At 34.7% G+C, this 21470-nt stretch overlaps 1 protein-coding gene across 1 annotated transcript; it reads right to left on the minus strand.

Annotated features, from left to right (window-relative positions):
* Positions 1–6684: 6684 nt before the first annotated feature.
* LOC122310405 (nicotinate-nucleotide pyrophosphorylase [carboxylating], chloroplastic) lies at positions 6685–15384 on the minus strand. The gene is made up of 8 exons (XM_043124298.1): positions 15326–15384; positions 15106–15245; positions 14794–14927; positions 14235–14302; positions 14114–14148; positions 8574–8622; positions 7219–7303; positions 6685–7119 (listed from the first exon to the last, which is right to left on the minus strand). The coding sequence occupies exons 1-8, from the start codon at positions 15382–15384 to the stop codon at positions 6901–6903; spliced, it is 789 nt and encodes a 262-aa protein (XP_042980232.1). The 3' UTR covers positions 6685–6900.
* Between the last annotated feature and the right edge of the window lie 6086 nt (positions 15385–21470).

The following is a 21470-nucleotide window of genomic DNA, read 5'->3' on the forward strand; positions in this document are numbered from 1 at the left end:
TAATAATACATAAAATAAAATTAATATTTTCATAAAATAAAATTACATATTAATAAAAAAATATCAATAACTTGAGATATTAAATGGTCAAATACTAATATGAATATTACATCTGATCAACAACAACAAAAAATGCATATAAAGCTAAACATTTATAAAATTTAAAAATAGAATTTATTGATATTATACGGGTTAATTTGTAATTGACCTATTTATTAATCATGTCTAATCGGGCAAACTCGTTTGAATTCAAATTCATTTATATAAATCTCAAATTTGCTAATTTTGTATTGTGTTCACGTTTGGTTCATAGGTCGTATCATGTATTGTCATTCTTAGGAACATACATGAGCGAGCCGTTTGATACGCATAGAGAATTTATAAAAAAGAAAAAAAATTATAAATACTAATATAGCATGTTATGGTATGTTAGATTATAATATAAAATAATCTAGTATTTGATATCTAACTACGTCAGTTTGTAAATTTTAATTTTATAAAATTTTTTTATGAACTTAGAGAGAGCAAGAAGAGATGGATGTTCTTGAATACCCAAAAGAAGAGATCAGAAATCTCTAGTTTTAAGATATATATTTCTTATAATGTATTGTGTTTGTTTGATTAGTTATTACGTACTTTAATTTCGTAGTGAAATTCGAACTCTATAATTAGGTTGAAAGAAAAAACTCTAAGAGATATTAATCTTTCTATTTTTTATTTTTTTTTTTAGATTGACATGGATTTTGAATTTTGACTTTAAGTAAGGCAATGGCTCTCTAATTTTAATGTCATCTAATCACATTATTTGGTTTCATGAGAGATGTTTTGACAATGGGATATGTAATAGAGAAACTCCATGTAACTTACATGTAAGCATGGTAGAGGGATTCTCAGGTATAAATCTCAAACCATCATTGCAAAATTATTTTTGAGTTTTGTTGGGTGCAAGTAAGTTCATGTATTAATTCGCACACTAATATTGATCTTTTTTATTTGAAAAAAATATAAAAAAAATTTATAAGAGAAGAAGAAAATTTCATATCTCATGAAATTTATTTTTATCTTCAATCTATATTGTTTCGTTAAACATATGTCTTACATATCAATATCAATGCGCGAATTGGTATACAAACTTTACTTGCAAGAAGATTTTTTCATTACTTTTATATAATTACATCAAATTGAGTCTCTATACGTGGAGAGATCTAGGTGGTTATATAATTACATCAAATTGAGTCTCTATACGTGGAGAGATCTAGGTGGGTTGCCGCCACTAAACCCCAACCAAGTCAAATAAAATTATAAATGTATGTTTATATTGCTGTTGAAACTTGCATATCTCTTTTGAGACAATCCAAAAAAGCAGGAATGAGCGCAGTACTCTTATCTCGATTATTTTTGGACAATCGATTCTAAGAGGCAAAGCATTCTTTCTCTTTTCAGACAGAAAGAGTAATGATCATGTTAACCCTGCAATGGATAATATCCCTCTCTTTATACATTGCCCAAAACAAATTAAAGTTTTCAAACACTAAAGGATTAATGATAATCGATCCATTTACTTTCCCATGTTATTAGCTTTGAATTTAACTCAAAAATCTTTTTTTTCCCCCAAATTTGAGTATACCCGGGCCCATGATATAGTCTGTTCCATTGAAGAAAGGCATTTATTATATGAAAATGCACATGATTTTTCTAAAACTTTCATAAGCTTTTAGAATCCTATGTTAATCGATGAAGATCCATTTGGATGTGGGCATTATTATCTCAAAAAATATATGTATCTCAAAAAAAAAAAGCCTAAATGCCCCACCCATGGGCTGCAAGAGTGGCACGAGATGGCGTGTCCCATGCAAACTGCATAATTTACAGGTAAGGTAAGAAGTATTTGGTAGCATTATTTGGGGCATTGTTTTGGTTCGGTGGGAGGACAACATCTGCAGATCAGGTGTGGTGCTGTCATGGTTGTGCCGAAAGATCGATGTAGCTTTCTCTCCATATTTTTCTTCTCCCTTGTTTTATGCTTTTATCTTCTTGGCGTTTTCTTTTGACAGATGTACTTTTTCTGAATACAACACCTAAAGCTAGCTCTCGTTCGAAGAAATTGGATCTCTCTCTCTCTCTAGATCTCCCTGATCATACATGAGTCTTATATGCATAAAAAGTTGCATCATTCCTACGCTATAACTAGTCATTAATCGATAAGAGAGCCGCCCTTTAGACATTTTTCTTCTTCTCCTTCGTCGTCATCATCACTCATGACTCATCTCCATGTGAGGGATATCTTATTTTGTTGAATTACTTTTGGTGGGTATGTAGAGAATCCATACCATTCTGCCTTTTTTAAAAATATATATTAAACCATGCTTGTCAAATTAGGGCTACATAGGCCCCCACATATTCATTTCTTCTGCCCTAAAAAAGGCATGCACCCCCCTACGTACCCTTTTCATTTTTCTATAATACATCCGTAATGTGTTTTTAATGCATGATACCATTAATTAATTAAGTCAAATATGTCTCATGCATATTTAAAAAAAAAAAAACAAAAATTTAAGGCGTCTATATATAATAATTACACTTTGTTTGGCTTACTACAAGCTATAGGTGCGGATAATTCTAATCCTACTTGATATTCTTTTGTCATTCTCGAGTCATCAGTGATGTTATGGTGTCAATGTCATTATCTAGTGGTAGTCTATCATGAACAGAATTAACCACATAGACTTGAACGATTAGGCACTAGAATATTCCAACTATGTGTGCTATTTTTTTAACATGAGCATCCTTCAGAAGCTGAGAAAATACTCTTTCATGTTCTTCTATTTTAATGATTTTTTTTCCTGAGTAAGAAGTTTCAACATCAGGTATAAAAAGAGTTTATATTCTAATGATTCATCCCAAGAAATTAGTGATATATAATAAACAAAACCTAAAAGGGTTTTCTGTTCTAATGATTCCTTAAAAGAAATATATATATACACACACACAGAGGAGGAGACATGTATTCTGTCGTGTATTTCCTTCTTTCTTCTATTTGGTCGGTTAGATTAACAGCCATCCCCACGACATGATGGATGGATGGACAACATGAACTCCCACTAACCTTTTTTTCTTTTTAAAATTTTCTGTGTCGAGTCGCATTCAATGTTATTTTCTTCTCTCTAATCGGTGGGTAAATATCTTAATCGTGGTATCACAGTTGTGAGATTTGATTAGGATTAGCTTTTTCCATTGCAAATTTACAGCGCGCAGTCGTTGAACTTGGCGCTCAGGTTAATGACAAAGTAAAGAGGAGAGAGATAATGGGGTAAAGAACTAAGATTAATCCTATTGGATAAAAGTGTGACATTAAGGTCGATCGGGATATATATATATATATATATATAGTTGCATTTTTGAACAGATTCAACCGGTCCACCTTTTTAACTACCAGTCATCAAAAAATTTATGCAGTTTCCTAGCTAGCTAGCTCCATAGCCATAGGTCCTCTCTTGACCTCATGACAAGTTGTACAATTTGGCTACAACTTTGCCACATCTAGGAATTGTATTTAGGATTCAAAAGTTGGTTTGAATTATGGTACTACCTAAAAAGTTTAGAGCACTGTACATAGGATTTTGACTCTAAGACTTTTATCCGACCCAATCTAGAACGTAACCCGCATATCCGAATACGTATGGGTGTTATTCGGTTTGAATATTTGAAATTTGGATCTTTGTACACAATGGAGAGTTTGAATGAATTGGGATTCTTCATCATCCAAAAAAAAGATAGTTTGATGGGAGCGGCTGTTATAAACATGCATGAATATTAGCAAGAGCAACTTCCTCTTGGATTTGGGCAATAATAATAATAATAATAATAATAATAAAGTTTGAATGAATTTGGATTTTTTAAGAAGTGTTGTTTGAAACTCAAAGTGAGCATATTTCTGTCCAAGGTCCCCCAATTCCCAGAGGAAAAATGATAAACATACAATTAACGTTTTTTCACATCACTTTACACAACTAAGTTTTAAAATGATGGATATTTTTATAAAACATCTTATAAAAATAACATCACTTTATAAAAATACCCTCATTTTAAAATATGTATTGTAAAATATATCATGAAATATATTGTATGGGTATCATTACTCATTTGCAAGACACTACCCAAACTTGTTATAGGTAGTTGTCATTCACGAGGTCTCAATCGTTGGTCCCAAAGATTAAGAATTCAATATGAGAACAAAAATTGGTTGGTGGGATGTTAAGCCCCCTTTTCCCTTAAAAGGCAGATGGTGAAAAATGTATGCAGTAATAACTTCATTGTTGATCTGGGTTTCAAGAAAAAGGGCCTTAAATCCCCCTTTATTATTTACTCTCTTAGGCATTTATCCATGGTAGTTGGGAATATCTACGTACTTACCAACAAAACCTCTACAAGTCGTTCACAACGCAGAAAAATCTTGTGGAAGTATGATATCTAATGTTAAGGGGTCAGGTACTAACTTCACAATTGAAGGCACTGAATGAAGAAAACGCTTTCCAAGGGGCGGCACTATAATGGACCAATGGTGTCACCGGCCGGGACCTAAAGAAACTAGTTATATATAGGTGGACCAGAACAGCAACTAGCTCATATTGCATGCAAGGTTGGCCAAACACATGAGTATTGGTCCTCTTTTCTTTCTTCACCGCCCCGCCTCCCTTTTTTTTTCACGATTAATTTGGGGCTAAAAAATTCGAGACACATCAAGGTGAGTCATGGTTGAATTAGAATATTGGGGTTGAAACAGTGGAGCCCGGCCCGCAGTTAGGAGCTATGATGCTTAACATATAAGTACTAAACAAAACGGCACTGGCGCGCCTTTCCCCTCTATATATATTTCCTTTTTCTCAAGCTCTAATAAAAACAAAAACCAAAAACCTAACTTCTTGTTTCTTCATCCACCAACTTGATTCTAATCCGGCGGCCTACTGCCTCTAGAGACCCTATATGTTCTCACATGCGCCATCTTTTGATTTCCCCAAAGACCATTTAAAAAATGATCCTATGTGAGGCTCACACTTTGCCATGCGGCCTCCATTGACTCCTCTAGCAACACGTGCAGGCAATACCAATGGACTTGATAACCTCAGAGTTGTCACACCCCTCTCCACCACCCTTAATGTGTGGACTCCACAAGCCGATACAACTGTGATGGAGTACTTTCTACAACCGGCTACTCAGACTGTCGAAAACTAGGTATCTTATGGAGGTACTTCTTGTGGATCCCAACCCCTCTTTGCCCATCTACATCCTTTAATTATGTAACAACCCGCAAGGTTAAATTGCAACTAAAGTGGTCATTACTCCTCACTCAAAACTACTCTCATTTTGGTAATCTGATTAATCGATACCAACCTGCTACAAAGTTGTTGTTGGATTGATCACCTGAGGGACCAAATTAGGCTAAGTTTGGTTTTAGAATCTATGTCCTAGTGGGTCTTGGCTAAATTAAAATCCGGACAGAATACCACTAAATTCACACACGTACAGGCATATCATGTATGTACCATAGTATTACCAGTAATATCTCTCTCCTTTCATTCAGGTGACTAGATCTGTTAAGACTATGAGATGAGAGAGCATATATTAGCCCCACTATGAGCCCTAGTATGGATAAATTTAAAAGAAAAAGAAGAGAGGAAAAAAGGATAAATTTCTAAGTAATTACTCTCTCTCTCTCTCTCTCTCTCTATATATATATATATATAGATATTTCTAACATAAACTAATCTCGGTCTAAACTGATAACAGTGTGAATTGGAATTTCAAAATATTACTGTGAGAACCAACTATAATATAACTTGAAATGAAATTAGACTTCTTAATTCAAATCTCATTGTGTGTATGAATACTTCACCTCTACAGGACTGTTCAAGGTTTGCCCTTATCATGTTTATGTGCAGGATGCTAAATGGGTTTCATTTCACTCTTGAAACGTTGAGAAATCTTCAATTTTCAAGGAGAAAATAGAAATGAGATTTTCTCTGGAAAATGAACTTCAAAGTTTTATTTGACCAGTATGTGTAGCATGATGCAGTAAATGCATAAAACATTATCTTATTTGATGGCCAATCCACAAAAGAAATGAATCAATCTCTTATTACGAGACAGAATGGTAAAATTTAGAGGCAGTTCAACTGATTGCATTAACAAGAGTAAAAGAATGTGATATGAAGGACAGTCGTGCTCGTTTCGTACACCTTCCACCCAGAAGGGCCAACTTTGTGTCAGTGCACCAAAAAAAAAAAAAAAAAAAAAAAAGCAGCAACCAGCTGAGGAGTGTTGATCATACTGGGAATATCGGTATTAATACTATTACTTGACTGTAAGTTAACAACAACTACTTCAAAGAACAAAATACTTTGAATTAAATAACTACTTAGGGTACAAATACCAGATGATTTTTTGAGAATGCTTTGTTCCGATCCATCAAGTTCAAGCGCCCCTTTGAATTTTCTCATTTGACCTCATTCAAATATTGGGCATTATCTTTTCAAATGCTAAATTTAATTCTAATATCTCATCTTCTACATTTTTTCATTATTTACCTACTTATTTCTTGGGTAATTAAACAACCATCCAAAAGCATTTGCATTGGTTATTTCAGGACTAAACAAAACCACAAGGTTCGGTTTCTCAACTCGGACCAGTTTTAGAAAACAAAAGCATTACATGCATGATTTTTGATAGACCCACATAAGTATACGGTTGATGCAATGTTTTTGGGTTCCATTTCCATTACATGTAGCAACAAGCTGTGTTTTAAAGAATGGAAATTTACAAGTGTTTGATAGACCAACAAGTGTTAAATTAAATGGTAATTTACATCAAGAAACATAAGGGCTATAAGATACTTGACAATTGTCACCTCAGCTTATAGATACTTGACAGACATCTAAACCATTGAGATTTTAGAAGTGGAGAAAGTACCTCAACCTCCATTTGAAGGTTCTTTTGCTCTAAATTCATGTCAACTGATTTAATGGCATTCTTGATGCCTCCAGCTATTGATATATGGTTATCTTTTATCAAGACCATATTGAGTAAACTCATTCTACGGTTCTGCTCTCCATCGATAAGGACCTATATAGAGAGAATATTAGAAGGTCAACCCAAAAACTTCATGTAAACAAATTATCGAGAATTACAGTTATTAAGTAAAAGCAAGGAAGTGATTTACACCACCCCCTTATTCACCAATCGTAGACCTGTAGCAGTTTTCCTCATCTCTAAAATACATGCAGGGTGTGCAGTGTCTGCCATTTTGCTAAAAACAAGAATCTCATCTTAAATTTCTCCACCAGGCAGCACATATTTGTCAATGTTAAGACAGAAAAATGTGCTGATTCAGGATAGTACTGTTGAGTCAACCCAAGTGTGAATGCAAATGATGTATAGCTGCTGCACATGTACCGTTTGGTGCTTTATTGTATTAGGCACCAACTGCAGCCACCAAATCACCCACACGATTTCTGCAGCAAATTTATGCACCGAAAGAAGCCTCCCTCTTGGTCAAAAGTTGTGGGAGTTTGTTCCCCATGGCTCCTCCTATAAAAGGAGGTTATTTGCTGAACATTAAGGTCATCTTCACTGCGATGAGAGATCAAAGGCAATGGGAAAAGAGAAAGAAAGAGGAACGTGAGGGAGAGATGAGAATTTGTAGATTTTTATAAATCTTGTACAAATTCTATAAAAGAGACTCCATTGGACGTAGGTAATTTGCTGAACCACTTTAAAATTGTTTTGTGTGATTTTCGGACTGGCCGGAGGCACAACAAGTACCACAACCTGTCCATAGAGGAATTTGTTCCTGCGCATAACGGCTCCAGCATTTGATTCTCCAGTACATACCTCCACACTAGTGCTCCAGCAGCTAACAAGGACTTTTCTCGTAACAAGAATGATGAGGTGGACCAATTACATTGTAATATATGTTGAGAAATTTGTCTATAAATGTCAGGCTACTATTAAGAAATTGTATTGAGGAAGAACAATTTTGTAGTGAAGTCTTAATGAAAAGTTCTCTTCTTTGAGTCCTTTTGTCGAGCACTTGTGTGGGTCTTGAATCATCTCTAATACTCAAGGACTGATAAGCATTTAGCTCAGTGTAGTGGACCTTAAACGACAACTGTAAATTGATAAATCTAGATTTTGTATAACATAATTCATCAATTTAAAGAACTAGAAAGAATACCATGTTCAGTCTTAGTCCCTCAACAAACATTGTGTGTTGATCATGCATATTGTCTAAATCATATATGCAGGTGTAGAGGCAGAGAATCAAGTAATTCTTCTCAAAATACAATGTGGCTATGCAAATTGATAGCCTCCCACACTTACAACAGTCAACAACCCCCCCTTCTTTCTTCATTTATGGGGAAGGTACCATAATTCGGCTACAAAAGGCTAGTGATTTTCCTATTCTCCCGATTTATAATTATCCACAATTATGCGTGCTCGAGTACACAACTTATATAAGCAGGACTAAAAATGCAGGTAAAGATTTATAGCAACTTTCAAACTATTGCAAAAGTGACACCTTTGTTAAAGTGGCTATTCCGCTCATTTTCTGCGTAAAGTTTAGGGTCAAATCTTAGATGAATTGAGGTTTTGATTTGTGAGGAAGGAATATGGAGACGAAAGCAGAATTGTTGAATTGGAAAAATGCTTGAATGAATATTAATTACAGAGTACTTTGACTATATTTATACAAGGCAAAGTAAGAAATAATAGACTAACTATATTAACTAACTTTTCTTCTCCTCTTCCAGTTTGACACGTGTAGCTTTAGATTTTAACTCCATTTGTTCAATCCGTGAGGCTATATTCCAATACTCCCCCTCAAGATGAACATGTATATTTAGGATGTTCATCTTGCGAAGAGTATGATGAAATGGAAGAGAGCCTAAAGACCTGGTTAAAATATCTGCTAGGTGTAATATTGAAAGGACATGAAAGAGCTTGATGATGTTTTGTTGCAGCTTCTCTCGAATAAGATGATAGTCTATCTGTATGTGCTTTGTTCTTTCGTGTTGGACTGGATTTGTTGCAATGGATAATGCTGATTTGCTGTCTGTATAAACCAAAGTTGGATGTTTGTGGTTAACATTTAGGTCCTGCAGTGCATAAAGGAGCCATTGAATCTCACAAGCTGTTGAAGCAAGGGCCCTATATTCTGCTTATGCAGAGGATCTGCTTATTGTAGCTTGCCTTTTACTCTTCCATGAAATTAATGAATCACCCAAAAAGATGGCAAAACCTGTTACACTCCTTCAAGTGTCAACACATCCTGCTCATTATTGTTTGAGAAAGCCTTGAGCTGCAATTCTGATGAAACTGTGAAGAATAATCCTTGTCCAGGAGTTGCCTTTAAATATCTGAGAACTCGAATGGCTGCTTGGTAATGACTAACAACTGGTCTGAATAGGCAAGGTCAGGTTGAGTTATTGATAAGTATAACAACCTCCCAACTAATCTTCTGTAGGCTGAAGGATCTTCATATAAATCAGCATCTGAAGCAGTGAGCTTCAAATTCGATTCCATTGGGAAAGCTGCAGGTTTTGCACCAAGAACTCCAGCTTGTTCAAGTATGTCTAGAGCATACTTCCTTTGGCATATTGATATGCCAGTTTTAGATCTTGCCACCTCCAATCCAAGAAAATATTTGAGTTCCCCCAAGTCTTTAATTGTAAACTTATCATATAGAAAAGTTTTGAGTAATTGTATTTCAAGCAAGTTGTCACTTGCTAAAAGAATATCATCTACATAGACTAGTAAGGCTATGAAGGATGATTCAGATTTCTTGATAAACAAAAAACAATCTGAAATACTTTGACTAAAGCCATAATCAAGCAATGCTGTGGACAGTTTAGCAAACCATTGCCTAGATGCTTGTTTCAAACCATAGAGAATCTTTAAAAACTTACAAACTTTATTTTCTCCTTTGACAACCAAACCAAGAGGCAACTCCATGTAAACTTCTTCATGCAATTCACCATGTAAAAATGCATTATTAACATCCAATTGGTGAATATGCAAATTTTTAATAGCAACTACAGCAAGCAGTAGCCGAATGGAAGTGATCTTTGTTACTGGAGAGAAAGTATCAAAGAAGTCCAATCCCTCTTGTTGAGTGTAGCCTTTAGCTACCAATCTGGTTTTGTGTATTTCTATAGTTCCATCTGCCTTATACTTGATTCGAAATACCCACTTACAACCTATGGTCTGTTTATTTTTAGGAAGAGTAACAAGTTTCCAAGTTTTATTTAACTCTAAGGCATTTATTTCATTTTGCATTGCAGCTTGCCATTCAGGAATTTTAGCAGCCAATTTATAACTTTTAGGCTCTTGAAAGGCTGAAAGAGATACTAGAAAAGTTTTATGAGAACTGGACAAACGATGTACAAAAAGGAAATCAGATATGGGATATAGAATACCTTTATTATGAGAGCAACCATCAATAGCAGATGAGTGAGTTGCATTTGGAACTTGTGAAGCAGTACCACAAGAATAATCCTGCAAGTAAATTGGCATTTGTTTAATTCTTGAGGATTTTCTAAGAGTTTGTGAAGCTATCTGAGGAACAGATTCATTTTCCAAAGATAGTTGAGTATTTGCAAGAGTTTGGTATGAAGATAGTTGAAGATTTGTATGATTCTGATCTGAGGTGAGACTAGGATCTGAGGTGATGTGAGTCTGGTCTGAATTAAGGTTTTTATCAGAATGAATATCAAAAGAATGAGAATAGGAATATGAAACAGACTTTGTTGGTAGAAATAGGAAGGTATGTGTTTCAGGATTGGATGGAAAAGCCTTGAAAGGAAAGACATTTCTAGAAAAGACTACATTTCTGAAAATTAATACCTTATTTGTGTTAAGATCCATTAATTTGTAGCCTTTTATGTCAGAAGGATAACCTAAGAATAGACATTTTGTAGCTCTTGGATCAAATTTATGTCTATGATTTATGAGAGTTGATGCAAAACAAAGACAGCCAAACACTTTGAGGTGAGAAAGATTAGGTGGTTTAACAAATAACATTTCGAATGGTGTTTTGTTTTTTAGAAGGGGAGTAGGAATTCTGTTTATAATGTGTGCTGTAGTTAACACACATTCACTCCAAAAGGTTAGAAGCAAGTTTGCTTGAAACATTAAAGCCCTTGCAATGCATAATAAATGTTGATATTTCCTTTTCACAACTCAATTTTGTTGTAGAGTTTCCACACAACTTCTTTGATGTATAATGCCATTATCATTATAGAATTGGGTCAAAAGGAATTCAGGTCCATTGTCTGACCTTACTGTTTTGATAGGAATACTAAACTGAGTTTCTATCATTTTACATAAATTTTTGAGGATAGAAGGAACTTCAGATTTCAGCTTGAGCATGTATATCCAAGTACAACGTGTATAGTCATCAACTATAGTAAGAAAGTATTTGAAACCAGAGTAGAAAACAACATTAAAGGGATCCCATATGTCACAATGGATCAAGTCAAACATTTTATTTAAACTAGTTTGAGATACAGGAAATGAAAGCTTTCTTTGCTTTGCTAACTGACATACATCACAGACATTGGTAGAATTGAAAAATATAGATGACTCTAACTGTCTAAGAAAAGGTAATCTTGAGTTAGAGACATGGCCTAATATGTAATGCCAAGTATCTAATTGATTTTGAATAATAGCTGAGACAAAAGATGAAGAATTAAACTTGGGTTTATTGCAGGTAACAGCTTTTGAAGTAGCTTGAGATAGGTGGTACAGTCCATGTTTCTCAAAGGCAATTCCAATCATCTTCTTTATTGATTGGTCCTGTAAAAGACAATAGGAGTCAAAGAAAGAGACACAAACATTAGACTGCTTTGTTAGTTCAGAAACTGAAAGTAAGTTGAATGAGAAACCGGGAACACATAACACATTATGCAAATATAATGTGTTTGTGAGACAAATATTGCCAATGTGTGAGGCTGGAACAGAGTTTCCATTTGGCAAATTTATAGAAGTATTGATTGACTTAGGTGGTGAGGAATATAATAGTGGTGAACAGATCATATGATCTGTTGCACTTGTATCTAGAATCCATGAAGATACACATTGTAAGGATGAAGAAACAGAATAGCAAAGGTTTGAAGTTTTACCAGAAAATTGAGAAGTAACAATGTTTACAACTGGTGCAGGTGTTTGAGTAGGTATTGGATTTGCAAGTGCTAGCAATTTATTGAATTTCTCAGAGGTTAAAGAAAACTTTTGATCCTCGTTACTGTTTTGAATATAGACCTCAGAGGTTGACATAGCAGCATGAGCAGTGGGTGAACTTCTCTTCCCTTTTGGTCCAGTTCAGCCAGGAGGGTAACCATGAAGTTGGAAGCATTTATCTATTGTATGTCCATTGTACCCACAATGAGTGCAATGTAAAGATGATCTCTTCTATTTGTCTTTGAGAAATTTCGATGGAATAGATGGCTGACTATTCTGTTTTGCAAGAAAAGCATGAGTTTCATTGCTGACAGAATTATTGAGTTGTTTCTGGCTTTTCTCTTGAAGTAGTAAAAAGATACTTTTGCCATACATGGCAATGGTGAAGCCATAAGCAACTGACTTCAAATTGAAGCATAAGAATCATTTAAGCTAACCAAGAATTTTAATACATAATCAGACTGCTATCTGGCAAGCAGAAAATCAAAAAAATTACAGGTACATGTTGCCATCTTTCCACAGCTACAAGTTGGAAATGGTTTGTAATTCACATACATATCCCATAAGGTCTTAAAAGAACTGAAATACTCAGTTATAGACAAAGAACCCTGAGTAATAGAACTTAGAGATTTTTCAAGATGAAAAACTCTAGGACCATCGCTTCTTAAGTATCTAGTTTTCAATTCTTTCCAAAGATCAACAGCAGATGCAACATAAAGAAGACTATTTCTTATTTCCTTTGAAATAGAATTCATTAACCATGAGAGAACCAAATTATTGGCACGCAGCCAAGCAGTGTGTAGAACACGCTGATTAACAGGAGGAGCAAGAATTGTACCATCAATGAATGCTGCTTTGTTCTTGACTGTTAGAGCAATGGTGATTGATCGACTCCATACGATGTAGTTGTCACCAGTAAAGATTTTTGAAACAAGTAATGCACTAGGATTGTCACTTGGATGCAAGAAGAATGGACTTGATGAATCGTCCGAAGGATTGATTGTGCGAGGAGAAGTATGAGAATTGATAGAATTTTCATCATCAGAAGTCGTTTCTGGAATTTCTCCAAGAACTGCAAGAACTGCTAGAAATGCAAGAAATAGAAAAAAGTATGTAGAAGAAAAAAGATTACAAAGATTTCAGAACAAAATCTTTGTGAGATCGCGGAAGCATAATGATTTTCAATTTGATACCATGTCCAAATCTTAGATGAATTGAGGCTTTGATTTGTGAGGAAGGAATATAGAGATGAAAGCAGAATTGTTGAATTGGAAAAATGCTTGAATGAATATTAATTACAGAGTACTTTGACTATATTTATACAAGGCAAAGTAAGAAATAATAGACTAACTATATTAACTAACTTTCTTCTCCTCTTCCAGGTTGACACGTAGCTTTAGATTTTAACTCCATCTGTTCAATCCGTGAGGCTATATTCTTGTTGACAAATTGTGCTTCTTTTTAGTCCCACACCGGTGGGTTATTAATTGAGGGGCAAATCTTAAGGTTACAAATAAGAGGCTTAACCTCTTAGTTTAAGTGCACCAGTCAAATGCTTAGCTAGTAACTTTTGACTTTAGTTAAATTTCTCTGTTGTCCATTTTTGTAAAATGGAAAAAGGTGTGAGTTAAAGTTTTTCTAGTGGAAAAAGCTTTGTGGGTGTGTTTGAGGTGAGAAGAGAAATTATGTGATTGTAATAATTTTTTACATAGTGTATTTTCTTTTCTGAGTCTAGTGGTTTTTCTCCTGTTTAGGAGTTTCTACGTAAAATCTTGTGTTATTATTATTTCTCTATTTTTCTTGTTATGCCTGCAAATGGTAGATCTTAGAAGGGGTGAATTTGGAAGGTCCAAATTTCCAACAATTTCAACATTTAGTTCTATCCTTTCGGCTTCAACAATGCTATCTGCCAGCCTACTGCCAGTCCTGCACATGAATAAGGATTAGAAACATCTCCCGATGGAATTCTAAATTGCTACAGTTAATTCAATTTTCTAGGCTTGTCGTAAACTTTTCCAAACTGCAGTCCTTTATGAGTGTAATCTCTATCTTTCCGAGACCACTCCACCTAAAATTAAAATGTATATGATATGCCACGTAAGTCAGACAAACTCAAAGCCGAACCCCAAGTATCAAAGAGTAAGGCTTGAACGTGTGCGGCATGCATGCAGCGAAGTTGGACGTACATGAAAAGACCTTGCAGTAGACTGGGTCATTGGCCTGTGAAGAAACGAGAAGATCACGCCCAGTGGTTTCGTTCGTTAGTACGTGTACTCTGTTTTCTGCATGTTATTTTCCTGTGCTCTGTTTTTCTGTTGTTACGTGTCTTTGTGCTTGCAATGGGTTTCGGTTACTAGCTATTAGCAGTTGCATTTTGTCATTTATTTCGGCATTCTTGTACGTGGCTTGCTTATTTAAGCAGCCAATAATTTATCAATAAGGATCAGAAAGCAAATTATGTTCAAGCATTAATCTGTAGCGAGACCTATCAGTATATTAATAATGTTCAAGCATGCAGACAACTCAAACAAAAAATGTTTGATTTTTGCAGTCCAGTACCTTTAGGGAAGGGTCAACCTCATGAAATACCATATCTGCAAGTGTAAGGCCAGTAATGACACTATCTTCCTTTGCCAAGAAATTAGCTTCCACTTCCATGTCAACAGCAATGGTGGCCATGATAGTCACATCCCCTGCAAAATAATGTGAACAAATTGTCAGATATTGTAAAATATTGAATGCTACTTAGAGGAGTCTTTCCTATGTTAAAAAGCATGAAAATCGTTACAAAGGAACTCTGCCTCGACTCAGCAACACAAACAAGACAAAATGAAACCATTTAGAAGAACTGGAAAAGAGGATAGATAATACGATAAGATAACCTTGACCCCAGGCATCCTAACTTGATGACTCCCTTCAAATCATAGGTCGGGTGCAAATGAGGCTTCAAAGCCATGGATTCAAATGACATTCTTGTATTTCTAGCAGTTGCAACCACTTTAACAATTCGTCTGCAATTTTCAGAGAATTAAATCATGGTGAACCACTGGATTTAGTAAATGTAATTCTTTGAGCATATTCATAGACAAACCTTGAGGACGTAGATATGCAAGGCACAACTAGTGGAGATATTGACTGGATCCCAGCCATTAATTTTTTTATTCTGAAGCTCTTAAGAAGTGTTCAATGTGCTGTTCAGCTTCTTTACTCTATACATCAAGCCTCTTCTATTATACATGCCACGAAAAAAGTGTGAATAAAATCCAATCACCACTTATGTTTCTTTTTGGATGAGTGACAAGAAAATCTCAAGTGGATATTGGACTAATTTATCTGACAAAGTCAGAGTTACCAAAAGGCATATGTAAGAAAAGTTTTTTCCTTTCAAGGAAAATACAACACCTGAAAATATTAATATATTATTTTCAGAACTCCTTCCCTATCCGAATGTTGTAGTATTGAATACTCATATGCATGAAAACTTAATGGCAATTCACCTCACTCGCATAAACAATGTGCCACCATACAAACACGTTACATATTTTTACAAGTAATTTATAGACATGCAAAAGTGTTGAACCCATAACTTTATCCTCAACCTTATCCTAAAAGGAGAGAATGTGCCCTTTGAGTTAAAGTTCATCCGTTAAATATTTTCCATGTTTTTTTAAAGGAAAGTTACACATGAAAATGAGAACTTTTGAACCCATGATCTCACCCTCACCTTGCTTTTACAAGAGAAGGAAATGCCATTTGAGTCAGAGTTCATTGACCAGCAATTACAAACTAATATCATAACATGATGTTTATATCTTGTCAACCATTCGGCTCAAAAGCTAAAAAACTTCACAGGCGAAGGACCCATGCAGCATTTCATCGACTCCCAACAAACTAGGGGTGCTACCCGCACCATATGATGTAGCCCCCTCCCCGCACCCCGCCCCGCACCATGCGGGGGTGGGATTTTCCTCCCCGCCACCCGCCCCCGCATCCCCGGGGCGGGGTACCCCACCCCACTAGGCGGGGTGCGGGGCGGATACCCAATCCGCCCCACCTTATTTTCACTTAAAATATTAACTATATTTTATTATTTTAAAAAATTATTTCTAGATCTAAAAGTGATAAAAAATATATTTTTAGATCTAAATTGTAAATTTAAATTTTGTAAATATGACTATAATTTAAAAATGATGTAATTTTTAAATTTACTAATGCATATTTTGTGTAAGTTGTAGTGTAGTAGTTTTTAAACTATATAGTTTTTAAATTTGTTAATGCATAATTTGTGAACAAGTCTAACAAATTATAATATATATTTATATATACACAATTTGTAAAATATAAATATATATTTATATATATAAACATATATTTATGTTTTTGTATATATAAATATTTATGTTTATATATATATATATATATAGGTGAGGGCGGGGCGGGGGAAATGCGGGGCGGGGTTGGGCCCTCCCCGCCCCCCGCCCCCGCTAGGGGGACTAGATGCGGGGCGGGGGCCCCCGCCCCGGCCCATGCGGGGCGGTGTACCCCGCCCCATCGTGCGGGGGCGGGGCGAACGGGGGCGGGGTAGCGGGGTGCGGGGCCCCGCTGCCCACCCCTACAACAAACTGGTCTAGGCACTAGGAAATTCTTGTGTACAAATGGTATATCGCAAGGCATAAAGCTTGAGAATCATGCTAGATTATCAACGTCGAATAACAACCTAGGAAGAATTACTGAATATATAATGACGAAAAACCAACCATACCAACCATACTAGCACCAAAAAAAGTTGAGAAAAGTGAATAATACTGAGAGTGATCATCTTGAAAAGAGATGTTACAAGCATTCGTAGGGGATGGATATTTTACTGATCAATGGAGATTGCAATCACATTAATTAGCCGATGCAGAGAATTACAAGAGATTATTTTTACGTACTTTGTCACGAGCAATTTAGATGATTTAACTTAAATTTCTTGTTATAAAAATTAAGATTGTCATTTTATCTGAGAAGAAGTTTTATCTTCTTTTCTTTTTCTTTTTTCTTTTTTTTTTTAAATATCTCCAAAATCAATAGAATTTGGAAAGCATAGCTGTAGAGAAGAAAAAGCAATGCCCACAATTCTTCACATTATCTTTCCTTTACTATAGTAAGTAATGACACAGGCACAACTATTTTTATAACCTTTTATATAATTGAGAAATTATATGTACAGTTATAAAATATACAAGCCTCATGCACTTTCTATTTAAAAAAATATAAAAAAAAAAATCTGGGATCCATACAAAAAAATTTATTTTTTAATAATTGACCTAATTTTTTTCAAAGAAAATCAACTGAGTTTGCATACTCTAGCATTACTATTACATAATCATAGTTTAAAATGAGAGTATTTATATAAAATGATGTTATTTTTATAAATTTTTTTATAAAAATATCCTTTATTTAAAATATAATTGTATAAAATATTATAAAAAAAATTATATATTTATGATTTTGCTTTTATTGAAGGTTTATGCAATCTACCAACTATGCAGAGAAACAAAGCGGGAGGGAGTCGGCTGCCAAAGGCCCATTTTCGTGCTAAAGAGTAAAAGACCTTATGTGTTAGGTGAGAATTTTCTACCCAAGCCCAACCCAGCTAAAGTTTTGCCTGCCGCCAACATCATAATAATTAGTAATATTTATGGTTGCTTGATTTTTATTTTTATTTTTTATTTTGTAGCACTTGATTATGATCGTTGATTCAGCGGGCATGCATCTCTTAGTGTCTCCATCACATATAATTTCTTAGAGCACTCCATTTGGTCCACTTAATATTTATAATTTGTGGGACACATGATGCATATGGCCAGTTAATTAAGATTAGATTTAAGTATATAAGTTTAGGAAAATGTTAGTGTACCTTATGAATTTGCTACCTCATTTTGACTATTAATATATGTTAATTTTTTTACTTAATGGTTAGGAAAGTAAAAAAAATTAAAAAATGACATTTAGTCTATGTGTCCAGCAGTGACCACTGGGCGTCAGAGTAGCATTACCCATAAGTTTATGGCAAACCTCTGAATGCCTTCAACTAATTATCTTACTTAGGACACTCAAAGAAATTGAGGGTATATTAATTTAACATCTTGTTCGTGAGCCTAATCCATTAAACGGGATCAAGATTATTACACATTTAATACTAAAATTATACACACTGTCAAAAATAAATTCTGATCTAACATCCTATCATGCATTTATCTATCTCTATCTACATTTTCTTTTTTTTTAATACAGGAGTGGAGAGTTTCAAACTCAGATTTTTTATTTAAAGAACTGGATTATATATTATCATGTTATTAGACTCTTGGTTATCTATCTCTATATTTAAAAAAAAAAAAAAAAAAAAAAAAAAAAACCTGTTAAGCCATCAAACTTGAATAGTAGAAAAGACGTGTTGAGACCAATTATGCTAAAATTAATCATGAGCCCCTCTATTTCTCTGTTGCACCCGATGATATTGGACAATGATCTTTCTTCTGTTCATACATATATATATGGGAAGACGATATGGGGTTGGTGGCAATTAATAGAAAAAAGGCCATAGTTTGAAAGCTGATTGGCTGTTTTCCAAAATGGCTGCTATTCAACAAAGAGAATTCAAACAGAATGATAAACTTTGATCACTTTAAAGCGCCCAATGTTTCTCGGCGTTGAAACTCACAAAGGCATTTGCGATTAAACATTCCTTTTTTAATTTTAGTCCAATATTACATTAAACAGCCTCTTGATTCTGTCTATATTCCTCGCACTCCTTCCACGTCTCTGAGTATACATATTTTTATATTTACACCATTTTCTCGCTTCTGATTCTATAAGTTCTGCTAATTTTACACCTTAATTTGGAGGACTGAAGAAGAAATATCGAGAAGCTTGCAACCATGTCATCATCATGTTGGGAAAGATCATTGATGGTTACAAGAGTTGTTTTTCTTCTGTTCTTTCTACTTCTGGCAACGGCTTTAAAGGGACAGTGCATCCGATCTCCGAAGGAGACAAGGTGGTTCAAAAGCAGGTTCCAAAGTCAGCTTCCCAGAGGGCCAGTGCCTCCTTCAGGACCTTCTCCTTGCCACAACAAGCTCAGCCCTTTCAAACACACCGACTCCTCCTTTCCTAATGATTATATTATTTGCCCATAACAATGGAAATTATTATTATTATTAATTTTTTGTATTTTCTCAACTTTGGATTAGGCAACTTTCATGTCTTTGTTCTTTCACCAATAAATAGCAATCGGCTCTAAAATTCTGTTTCTGGAACCGCATGAAATGGTCTGGCATGCACGATGCTTAATTTTTATATATACTTCACAAGGAATACTAGTTTCCATGTATGTTTCTGCAACAAGTATACCATTGCATATATGCATGCCTTTGTTTCATCTTCCTAATTATTGTTTTTCATTTCCTTTTCTTACCGATCGGCAACATGCCTTTGTTTCATCACTAGTTAAAAGAAACTAGAAAGGCAACAAAAAAAAAAAAATTGATCAAATTCCCTCGATCTCATGGTGGTGCGTTGGCCTCTTGCACCGCTAACAATGGAACTTCCCCCAGTGAGTTCATGTGCAACTGTACCAACTAAGTTCATAGTCGATTCATGCAAAAACTCAGCCCAAATCACAATCCATTTTAAGCCCATTTCTATAGATGGACGTTTTCCGGAATTGTAAGTGGACAAATGGATCGTGATATCATGTTTATCCTTTTGACCACATACCAAAACCCTATACGGTAATTACATCCCTAAACTCAACAAACCCAACATATATAAACAAAGCGACAAGCTTACGAGCAGTCAAAAAAAAAAAAAGAGAAGAAAAAAAAGCTGGTTGAACGTATCCCCATGTCACTACGACAAAAATTCATTTTTGGGACAATATTTGTTTGGGACAGAATGAAAATCATCTAAAAAATTGAGATATAGGGACACAATCCAAATGTCATTCCTAAAAAATGACGAAATGTATTTACCATTTAAATGGTATATGTTTCATTCCTGATAAAATAACTGTTCCAACATCTACAAAAAACGTTCGAACCAAATAAAATAAACATTCGAATAGATATTATATATGGTAGAATGAAAATTTGGTACGTTAAGTGACAAAATTTAGTAAGATATTGACTTATCGTTCGAACAACATACAACAATATTTGAACATCAAGGTTAATCAATATTCGAACATATATTATATATGATCAAACTGGAAATTGGTGGGTTAAGTCAATAAATTTAGCAAGACATTGACTTACCGTTCGAACAACATACAACGTTGAAACGTCAAAGATAATTAATATTTAAACACATATTATTTATGATCGAACGAGAAATTGGCAGGTTAAGTCAATAAATTTAGTGGGACACTGACTTAATATGCAAACATATTACCATACCGTTCGAACTAATACGTTAATCAATGTTCGATCGTAATAAAGTGTTTGAACATAGATTTATTGTAGAAATATTTAGAGGGAATGGAGAAATGTTCAAACATGATATTTTCCTTTTGAATGGTTACATAATTTTTACAATTATTGATGGCAACAAAATACTTTAATTATGGATAAATATTTAATTTATATAAAATTTAGCAATTAAATAACAGGAATAATAGAAATCAATAATTAATTTAGAAAAAGACAATAAGGATTTAATTCATAAGTAAATTAAATTTACAAAACACCAAATATTATCCATACCTAAAACAAAAAGAAATGTAAATAAAAGATAGAAACTACTAAGATTCCAACTCTCTGCACACATCCTCGATTGCAACTAGGCGTGTCTCTAGGCATGTCTCAAACATGACATCAATCTTTGTACTCAAGTCGGAGATAGCATTAATCTATGTACGTAAGTTAGACATGGCAATTCGGATCTCCGTATGCACTGCATCGATCACTGTTAATGTCTGTCTACTAATCTCTATACGCACTATATCATTCATCTCCTCAAGAGTAGTTGTGTGCGATGCCTCAACCTCCGTAGATGTCTCATCAACCGATGCTCCATGATCTCCCAGGTGTGCATCTTTTTGAATATCGACCAGGTCTGGAATAGGACCATGAAGACGAAGACTTGAGTGTCCCATGCTTTGTGATAGTGTGGAGTTGTTCATCGGTCCCATCGGCTCCCATATACGCTTGGCAATATCTAGCAGAACCCTTGCATATAGTAGAAATCGAGTGATC

Source organism: Carya illinoinensis, chromosome 5 (genome assembly GCF_018687715.1).
Source record: "Carya illinoinensis cultivar Pawnee chromosome 5, C.illinoinensisPawnee_v1, whole genome shotgun sequence".
NCBI lineage: Eukaryota > Viridiplantae > Streptophyta > Magnoliopsida > Fagales > Juglandaceae > Carya > Carya illinoinensis.